The 10,976-nt window shown below is 34.6% G+C and overlaps 2 protein-coding genes across 2 annotated transcripts; one reads left to right on the forward strand and one right to left on the reverse strand.

The window, feature by feature from the left end:
- Positions 1–1,233: 1,233 nt before the first annotated feature.
- Positions 1,234–5,653, reverse strand: LOC105337900 (putative uncharacterized protein DDB_G0271982). The gene is made up of 4 exons (XM_011442869.4): positions 5,528–5,653; positions 2,673–2,943; positions 1,901–2,068; positions 1,234–1,811 (listed from the first exon to the last, which is right to left on the reverse strand). The coding sequence occupies exons 1-4, from the start codon at positions 5,532–5,534 to the stop codon at positions 1,421–1,423; spliced, it is 837 nt and encodes a 278-aa protein (XP_011441171.3). The 5' UTR covers positions 5,535–5,653; the 3' UTR covers positions 1,234–1,420.
- A 178-nt stretch (positions 5,654–5,831) lies between these two features.
- LOC105337987 (kelch-like protein 3) lies at positions 5,832–9,900 on the forward strand. The gene is made up of 7 exons (XM_011442982.4): positions 5,832–5,985; positions 6,424–6,896; positions 7,284–7,792; positions 7,960–8,188; positions 8,500–8,640; positions 8,875–9,067; positions 9,371–9,900. Exons 2-7 carry the CDS (start codon positions 6,497–6,499, stop codon positions 9,591–9,593), a joined length of 1,695 nt encoding a protein of 564 aa, XP_011441284.3. The 5' UTR covers positions 5,832–5,985; positions 6,424–6,496; the 3' UTR covers positions 9,594–9,900.
- Positions 9,901–10,976: the final 1,076 nt, after the last annotated feature.

A 10,976-nucleotide genomic window follows, 5' to 3' on the forward strand; every position in this document is an offset into this window, starting at 1 on the left:
TTGCAACCAGTGTTGTTATTTATATATAAGGGATCTTGTTGCAAAACCTACTTTGTTACAAACCACCTTTTACAAATAAGCAAGAAAACAACGCAAGGTATGGTTGGTTAACAAGCAAATTGCAACAAAATGACCCCCCCCTCCCCCCCACAACACACATTTTTGGGGGTTTTCGATTTAAAAAAAATGTAACAAATAAAAAATCAATAATTTGTAAATTAACAATCAAAATGTTTATGTATCATTTTAGCTAAGTATTAATATGTAGCTCACTGGTCTTAATAAAAATTGGATGGTTGTCCAGAATTTTTTTTAGACAGTGAGCTAAAGATCTACAGCAACATTATTCAGACAAGTGAAAAGCTGTCGATGTGACAGCAAACCGTGTTTTCTTTTATGCGAACTGTATCCATAATCCATGTCAACCCGTATCCAGTTAAATGGAGTACCCTATATGCAATTAACATTTTGCCAAAAAATGACTAAGTTCAAAAGCTAGTATTTTTAACCGGGTTTTTCAACGGAAAAATCCGGTTATTAAAATGGTGAAAATGGCGGGCGGGCGGGTTGGCGGGCGGGCGGCTGCCAAAAGAGTACCCTCATTGTACGGATAACTCCTCCTACAGTTTTCAAGATAGGAAGTTGTTCTTTTGCAGATCAATTGTACATATATCAGAGGTGTGCATATTGCTAGGATTTTGATTTCTGATAATTTATCGAAAGAATACCAGCTTAAACCCGGTTAAAAAAGAAAAATTCAGCATTACAAAGTTCCTATTTCCCAACGTATTAACTGAAATGAATGACTTCAGAGAAATGAATGAAATTGATCTTTCCACGCAATTTCTCTCGACCAAAGAAAATTTTACTTTTAGACTTCACAATGTTACATATCCAGAGATGAATTGGATTAATATTTTTCACTGGATCAATAAATACCAATCATAAAACACTTGTGGTTGTTTATTAAAGTGTTCTGAGGAGGATATTTGAAACATAAGTTGCCATGGTATTAAACTCATGTATCATTCATTTTCACTGACAAGAAAAATTGCACTTAACAAGATATTTATGTAAATTTACAGCACCTTGGATCATTGATTACTTGCTAGCCTAATGCTATAAAAATATTAATCACCTACACAAGTTTGATTAACTCATTAGTTTTTCTGCATATAGTCTTAGATTAACGAAAATAAAACCTTTAATAGAGAACAGTTCTTAGAACCCAAAATAAATTTAAATTTAATAATACAAAATGCAATAACTATTACCTAGTACATATTTTCTTTGTCTCAAGATTTATTTCTTCTTTCAGAAGAAATTTTTTTTTAATGTTTTGAACTTGCATGTCATATAAGCTGCATAGTTGATAGATAATTACATGTAATTTGTGTACTATTATAATCATATTTTTTTTTTACATTGAATCTTGATCATACATTTGATACTCTGTCACATCAGATTCATCCACTGTGTGTGTTAACTTCACATCAACATCACTACTGCTGATCCCCGTCCAGTCCAACACTGTAAAACAATTACCCACTGTTAGATTTTCCGATGAATTAGAACTGCTCAGAGAAATACCTGCTCTGTTTGCAAGGTCAGTTTGTAAGCTGGAATTGGATTTTTTCCGATGGTCTCTTTTATATTGTCTGTCACGCTCTTTTTCCTTTTGACGAAACTCTTTGTTATTCAAACGAGCTAGTTTTCGACGTTCTGCATCTCTTTTCCTTTCTTTTTCTCTGTATTCTGGATCTTTTCTTTTGTCTTTCATTCTTTGTTTGGCTTGAACTTTTTCTTGTTCTCTGTGAAAAATGTGTATAGTTATTGGTTTGGAAATATTTGTCATTTACTTCCTCTCTTTTTTATTTTGATATAGATAATCATAATATACCTGTATTCTTTGTTGGCCCTCTGCTCCCTCTTGTACTTCCTGTCCTTTTCTCGCTTGGTGAGTTCCTTGACCGTCAGATGAGAATTGTCCAGTTCTGTATCCAATCTTGATTCATTGTTGGGAACAAGTGCTATGTAAGATTGAACAAAGGACTCTTCATTTCCATCTCTGTTAAAAAAAAAAGAAAGAAATTGGAAATATCCAATTAGATGTATACTAATACTATGATGAAGCAAACTTGGGTGTTTTACAAGGTTTAATGTGTGAATGTATGAGCTCATAAATCATTACTGGTACTTGTTTTGATGACATTGTATACTGTAAATGTTTTGTGGCTTTATACCAGTACACATACTTTTAAAAATAAAATATCATAACCTTCAAATGCCAGATTAAAGAGATAATTTCTATTTAGCTTAATGCAAGATTTGGCATAATCAATTTTATCTTCACAAATACTTAATTAGGAGAGAACATGAACATGATATTAATATAGGAATATTGCCTGTAGTTTAATCTGATTTATTGTATTTAATTGTAAAGTAAAATATGGTCATAAAGAAAAGTGCCAGGGACAAGTGATTTTGATTTGTTAAACTTAACATATAATTCCTTTTATCCAATAGGATGATAAATTCATTGTTAGTGTGTCTGCTGTAAACATGTTTTACTCTATATAAAAAAAAACCTAAATATCTTTTAAAAAACATATAATGTTTGTTAGTATGTGAGAAAGAATGAATTATGAATTGCTAATTAGGAATTAACGCACCCAAGATCTGACGAAGTGATTGGAGATGGTTCTAAAGATGACTGGAAGTTTTCATCACATGATAATTCTATGGTATTCAAGACGTCTAGATTCTCAATAGGCACAACACTGGACTCATCAAAGTCACCGCCAACACTCTCATCATCTGTGGTTGTCACGACAACTGTTTCCTGGGCAACATCTCCTGATAAAACCACTTCCTCCAAGTTTTCTGCTAGGATCTCCGGGTTTTGAGGAATAAAATAGACTTGAACTTTACTGTTTCCTTGATCTAAAATATTTAATTAAATACAAATTAATTTTCTTTTCACATTAGTTTCATGACTAGTGTAGCTGGGACTTGGGAGTGGCTCTTTTCCATAAAATAAATTGTCAGGTTCCATAAAATAAATTTTCAGGTTGTCAGGTCATGCAAATTCCTGGAAAGTTACAATCTCTTGCTTTCTGATTGAGGTATTCAGGTTGCACAGACTCTTAAATTCATACACTACACTTTACAGTAATATGCTTTATAAAAAAATCAAAGAAACTACAATCAATAAAAAATAAAGAAGATATAGTCTTTGAAATAATTTCCGAAGTACTGTAAATTCGTTATTTTACGCGAGTACTTTATTACGCGATTCCACTATTTTATATTAAATCGCGAGAATATTAAATCGCATGCATCAATTTTTTGTTATTATTTCCTATAGTTCAAAACTGTGTAAAAAATATAGGCGAAATTTTATAATCTGCGAGGGCTGCTTCTCGCGATTTTACGCGAATATTTATTCCTCGCTTTTAATTGGGAATCTACAGTATCTGCATTATTTTGCACAAATAGTGCTGCCTTACTTCACGTGCATATCAAACATGTTTTTCATTCATACTGAGTGCATAATGTCTACATCAGTAGTAGACTACAGTTGCACAACATTCAACATAGTAAAAATGCGATATAAATCCAAGAAAGTATCAATGTGTTGCTGTTTTTATCAGTTTCTACAAACAAACACTCCATTCTGTCATTTCATGATATAATATAGTGTGAGGTTTGCGCATTGGTGATGGTATGACAGTATGATACAACTTCTACAATGATCAAGGATTTTTTAAATCTGTGTGTCTGGATTTCAGTCTATTTTGTTTTGCTCTGCCACTGGATATTCCTAACCAGTGCAGTGATTGTCATATATATATCAAATTACATAAAAATTTTAAAATAAACTTTACAAGCACATGTAAGATTATTAGGTGAATAAAATACCTGATTTTCGGGGAGGCATAAATAGTGCTCTAGGCCTTACATAGGAGTTTGTAGCGATGAGCTTAACAATAGAAATCGACAACTAATGCAGCAGTAGTCGGAGATAAAAGGGAAACAATGCATATTTATGAATTCAGAAGTAAATCATAATACTCTGCATACATTTTTAAAGTTATCATCTTGGTACTTTGATGTCTGTTGCAATGCAAATTCCAAGTAGACTCTTTATTTTTAGCCATGTACTGAAACCTGATATGCTAGAAGGGGCATTTCCAAAGGGAAATCTTGGAATTCTTTTATAGCGAGCGAAGCGAGCTCTAAGAACCAGTGTGCGGGGGAAAAAGAACGAGCTAAACCTACAGTTCATCAAACAAAATGTTTTGTCTACGTCCCATAATGCTCTCTAATGTTTTCACACGTGGTGCTATGCCAAAAATGACCAACTTTTAACTTGTAATTTACGGTATCTTAAGGATTGAAGACACGTTTTGAGTACCGCATATGCTTTGGCGAGACTCAAGAGATTTGTTACATGCTTCCATGCCTTCGTATTGAGTCGAAATACGTAAACAAAGCAAGCAAAGTCATGGGTGACATCACAGTGCTCTCGCGCTATATTTCCCGCGATAAATTTAGAGGTGGATCAAACATCTGTAATGCGTGTACTATAATAGCTATATCAGTAAAGACTGCGATACCTGCCGTATTGACAAATGATTTGTTTTTAATTTTTTTTTAATATAGAGATTTAATAAATATATACTAGCAAGAGCCATACTTTACTGTCATATCGATCCATTCTTAAGTTAATTGTGCATGCATGTACAGTAGGCAGGTAAGTATACGAGTAGGGAAGAAATAAACAATAAGAACATTTAGAACCAAATAAAAAGGAATAAAGAGAAAAAATAAACAGTTAATTTAAATTAATGTAGATATTGCATATAGTCAAACCATTAGATTTTAAAGTGGGAAATTACACACCAACAAACAGGGACCGGGCACACTCTTTCTCTCTCTCTCTCTCTCTCTCTCTCTCTCTATGGAGAGGGGTAGGGGGTTATCTCAGCAAGATTCGTCTAGACTGAAAATTTTTTGACGGACGTCTCTGACGTCCGTCAAAAAATTTTCAGTCTCGACGAATCTCGCTGAGATTAGGGTAGGGGGTTGCGCTGTATGTATCGTAACCATTAAAATTAGTACCTTTGGCATACTTATTGTAGAGCAATAATCCCTCAAAAATTCTTTGACGTTTGTAAATACCTAAATTAGCCTTTAATTAGGCTAAATAACACGTACTATATAGGTTGACAGATGCAAGGTATGTGTAATTCTTGCTCCGCTCGCCAGAACGGTAGCACCGTAAAACAAATTACTACTGAATGTACATCGTATGAACCTAGTGGTGTTTATGAATATTAAATAATTTTAGAAAATGTGCTGCATTAATGGGACAGAGTATACAGGCATAGATAACATGCTATATACAGATATATAATCAATCACCATGCAATACTCATTCATCATGTTCATAACATCCTTCACTACATAAAATATACATTTTTTTCAAAAATCAATTTTTTGCAAAATTTAACAAAATGCATACCTGTCATTTAAGTCTTAATGTAATCAGAGAATATATATATAGGATAAAACATTTGGGTTTGTTTTTTTCCCTGTACAACAACTCCGGAAACGTTACCTGCGTCGTAAAAAGAAAACAGTTTCTTATTTTTCCGGACAAAAATTTTTAAGTTAAGATTTTTGGATGCTTTAAAAATCACCAGAATTGTTCTGGCGTATGTTTTTAAATCAAACGTATCATCTGATCAAAAGAAAGCAATTATTGTATCCTTGAATTAAAATACTAAAATTAATCGAGGAACGATTTACCTCGATCAAACAAACCGGATGTAAAATTTGTTGTATTCCGGTATTTAGTCATCTGTAGTTGATGATGGAGAAAATGTCATTATCTTCGTAATTTTGCAAATTTTTGGAGAGATTACCATTGTACTTCCTCTGTTGAAGTAGAATATCAAAGGATCGTATCATGAAAACAGGGTAATGTTAAAAGGAAAGTATTTGACAAGTGAACAAATCAAACAGTGTCGTGGGAGGAAATTTAAGAGATGTCCCAATGAACTCATTGACTGCAGCAGTTGACTTCGTTGTCATTGTCAATATACACAATATCTAAATATGTAATACATTAGAGAGTGAGATGTAAGAATTTCACCCCATGACGATGTAAATCCACAGTTTATGATTGTTGACAACTAAACTGCTAAAGTCTGAATGGTTAATTATTAGAATAATAATAAAATAGTGTCATTTTTTCATTGGTCTCCTTTTCCTTTGAACATCTCCAGTCGTCTTCTATCAGCCTATTGTTTGACTGATATTTCTATGTTTTTTTTATGTATTGAATGAAATATGGAAAACATGATAAAAGAAAAACAAAACTTCCACTTACTTTAATTATCCACATCTATTTTACAGATACCTGTCTTTATTCATCATCTCCAGGATGTGAAAGCTGTTTTGCTAAGAAACTTTGACATCAGTTCAGAAAATGATCGAGTCAAGAACATTTTCTGTGTCTGGTCAGACACAAAATGCATTCAAGGTCATGCATGAGTTACGACTGCGTAATTTACTATGTGATGTTATACTCAGCGTAGGTGGAAAGGAATTCACTGGTCACAAAGTTGTGCTGTGTGGGTGTAGTCCATATCTTTGTGCTATGTTTACAAATGGCATGTTGGAGTCGGAGAAAGCACAGATTGAGATACAAGGACTAGAGTCATGGGCCATGGGAGAGTTGATTGAATTCATGTACACCAGTGTCATTGAGATCAATGTTGACAATGTAGAAGGAATTCTGCAAGGGGCCAGCCTTTTAGGACTGCATCAACTGCGGAAAATGTGTGCCACATTCCTACAGTCACAGCTGACTGCCTCCAATTGCCTTGGTAGGAACATTTCTTTTCTAGTCAACACTATACCAGCGACTTTCAAAGAGAAATTTTAAAAATACTAAGTACATGTATATATTTGTCTCGTTATTTAAGACATTATGCTTATAAGTCTGTTAATCTTTCAAACAACATGTAACTGTCAATAGTACCGGTACTTGAAAAACTTTCTTATTATATTTTAAGGCAATGGCAAAGTTATCATTAAAAATGTAATTGCTGATTTTCTATAAATCTGCAAGTACTCATCATGGTTGACATATTTGCATATATGTAAATCCAGTGTTTGAAGGTTTTAATTGCCTTTAAAATATGATATCTGTTAATAAATTTCTCCAAGTGTGTTATGGGTAAAGACTTTATTTGCCTTTGGTTCTCTTCCAGGTATCCATGGCCTGGCTGACATGTACATGTGTGGAGAACTGGAGTCCGCCTCCAGACACTTCATCAACGAGAACTTTCTGGAAGTCATTCATTGTGAGGAGTTCATGCAGCTCTCCTGTGATCGACTGATCACTCTGCTCAAAAGTGACACCATCAGGGTGAACAAAGAGAACGAAGTAATGGAGGCCGTGTGCAACTGGATTCAGTGGGATCCGGACAGCAGGTTCTCGGAAGCCTGTCGACTCCTCCCCCACGTGAAGTTACCTTTGTTAGAAATCTCTTACCTAGAAAATGTTGTAGTGCAATCAGAGTTTGTGAAAAATTGTGCAAAATGTCAGTTGTTAATTAGCAAAGCTATAACGACGTTACATGACTCCACATCCCTTCAGCTGATCCGACCTCGTGCCATGCCCATTAGTATATACGTCCTGGGAGGACGAAATAGTTCCGACTGTCAGCTCTCGAGTATGGAGAGATACGACTTTCTTCGAGACCAATGGTCACATGTAGTGAGTGTTTACATATACCATTGCAGTATGTATGAGTAAAGTTTAATGTGAAACAAAAATTTGGAGTAAAATTTTTATCAAATGAAAATTTCAATTTCAAAATTTTAAAAATTTGTTATGCATATGAAATTAAAACTTGTTTTATATGACTTGTTTTATTTTCGCAGAGTAATATGAATATAGCCCGTACAGCAGTTGGAGCATGCAGTATAGATGGCATGCTGTATGCTGTGGGTGGAGAATGTGCCTTAGTGGACACTCAAGAAGACACCCTTTACCTACGGTGTGTGGAGTGTTATGACCCCGTTTTGAGACAGTGGGTCCCCAAACCCGACATGAAAGTCGCTCGCTCATTTGTTGCTGTTGCAGGGGTTGGAAAATACCTGTATGCCATTGGTAATTAAAATATGAATTTGTTGAAATTTCATGGCTTCCTTCTTTGCTACAACTTACTAAAGAAATTATTTTGCTGTTTTCATTCTCTCTTAATATGAAAGGTTCTTTTTAATCCTTGTGCTTCTTTTACTGGAGCTTTATCAAAACTCAACAAAAGGAAGGTAATTTGCATTGAAAATTATTTACTACCGTAGATGTGCTAAAAATTCTCAATAGAAAAAAGTCATCTTTATTATACTTTACTGTATGTGTTCTTCTCCAAAATGATATGAAATAATGATGATGATGATGATATCATCCATATTTTTCAGGAGGAGAGGATAGATCTACTAGTTATAGCATAATGGAGAAATATGATATCAATACAGAGACCTGGTCATTTGGTCCCAACATGAAAAGGAAACGTTCTGGGGCTGGTGTATGTGTTTGTGATGGGAAGATCTATGTTGCAGGTAGGTCACTCACTTAAAGTATTTTCAATCAAAATGTTTAAAAGTATTTTTGATTTGATGAAGAGACAAGTAAGACCAGTGATTTTCATTCCTTAGTCTATGATTGTTACTTAAAATATTATTGCTAAAAAAAAAAAGTATTAACCTATATATTGTAAATTTTGTACATCCTTATGTACCAGAAATTTGTATGAATATACAGGTGGTATTTACTTGGCACATCTTTTTTCACAGGAGGTTATGATAAAACCCTTCACATGGATCGAGCCAGCGTGGAGTGCTATGATCCGAGCACCGACGACTGGACATTCGTGACAGAGATGGAGAAGGCTAGATCTGGACTCTCACTGATCGCCATAGACCACAACATCTACATGATTGGAGGCCGATACAAAACAGCTGATCAGTACTTTGATGTGGCAGAAAGGTACAAGGTTTACTCATATAGTGGGCTCAATGATACAGTTTTTATTGTGAAAAGTGAAATAATACTTACTTGTTCACATTTTCATTCCTTTTAAGTGACATATTTACAAAACATTCACAAGCAATTGAAAATACAGGTAGGAGGCATGTAGCAGCAATGATGTAACATTCCCCAAATTATTTTTTGTTAGATGGGGAGGGAGGGTCAAATGGAAAAGAAAATTAGAGAGAAATATCAGTAACTGGCCAGATAAGTAGCCTGTTGATGTAAAAAGTACTGAAGACATTTACAACTCTTTATCAGGTACAATACTATTACAAACCAGTGGACAACCCTGTGGTCCATGAACCAGCCAAGAGCATGGCCAGGAATCGCTGTGTATGATGGGAAGATTTATCTCATTGGAGGCTTCGACGGCTCCTACAGACTGCGCAGTGCCGAGGTGTACGACATTGATCGAGATCGTTGGTCATTCATCAGCAACATGTTGGTTGGGAGGGCAGGATGTGGAGCGTCCATTGTGTGAGGGAATTCCTCCCCCTATCCCCCTACTCTATTTGTGTCATGCTGAATACCGGAGCCTCTTGAAGTGTTGTCAGTCCCTTGCTGATTGTAAGGAAGCCTGTGTGACTCTTTTGTGATAATTTATTTTAAATACATTCTTTGCACCTATATTGTGATAATGCATATGGGCATTGATACAGTTGGTAAAAATGTGTATACGTAATACATGTACTTATACATGTATTATGATGATCTATGGCTGTGATGTATACTGTGTTTTTGTAATAAGAACACCTACCCATATTTCAAAGTTTCTTCAGCATTTTATTCAGCAAGATAAGTTACTGTAAACCAATTTTTATTCGCGGCGACTTTATTTCGCGATTAACTGCTAATAAATAAACTGGTTCGCGACGACTAATGTTCCCGACCAAGCCTTATCCAGACCTGTATTGTTATAAAAACTATAGACAAAGGATTGGTTTGCAGCGAGAAATAATATTCGTGACAACAAGGCTCTCGCTAACCTCGCGAAAGTTAGAATAAAAGTTGGTTTACAGTAATGTACAAAAAGTCTTTTCTTTTTATAGTGTATGCCAATGACAGTGCTTCTAGATTTACAAATTACTTGTTCAATCTGATCTCCTTGCAGATGTATGTGTAAAAACGTGATCACTCTGTCTTTCCTTCAACACGCTAGTCTGTCTTCCAGAGAATTTGTGAGGAATACATGTATATGGGTTCTTGATGGATGATATTTTGGGTTAAATTTTTGGAAAAATGCCAGTAAAACTGATTATGCTGCATATTGTAATACATGTATCCTGACCCTTAATCTTTAAGCAAAATCATGCTGTAAATCTTTCCTTTTGATCTTTTCTTTCCTCTTTTATAATTTTTGTTTCTGTCTATATATGCAGTAGTTTTGAGACTGTTATAGATTCATCCATTTATTTGAACCTTTTTGTTCTTGATTAATTAGGTATAACACTTGCTAATACATGTACATGTATATATTTTTATTGTTGAGTCTTTATTTTGCATTGAGATTGTGATGTGTGCTAATTTTTAAAAAGATTTAAATGTATTTATGTGGTTAGTGTTTTGATTTCTAAATACCATATTCATCCTGTTAACTTGCATTTATTGGTTAAACAAGTGTCCAATTCACAAGTAAGAGAATGTAAAGTAGGTAATACTATTCTGTCTTACTGTGGAATCATTTAAATTCGTGGGGGCCAATTTTCGTGGATCATGACATTTTTGCTCATTCGTGGGGATGTAATTTCTTGGATGCATCAGTTACTGTTTCAGCAACAAAGATAACTCTAAAAAAAATTTTGTTGAGGATTTAAATTCGAGGGGGAGGGCTACCCACTAATACCACGAAAATTGAGCCACCACG

Source organism: Magallana gigas, chromosome 5 (assembly GCF_963853765.1).
Source record: "Magallana gigas chromosome 5, xbMagGiga1.1, whole genome shotgun sequence".
Taxonomy (NCBI): Eukaryota; Metazoa; Mollusca; class Bivalvia; order Ostreida; family Ostreidae; genus Magallana; species Magallana gigas.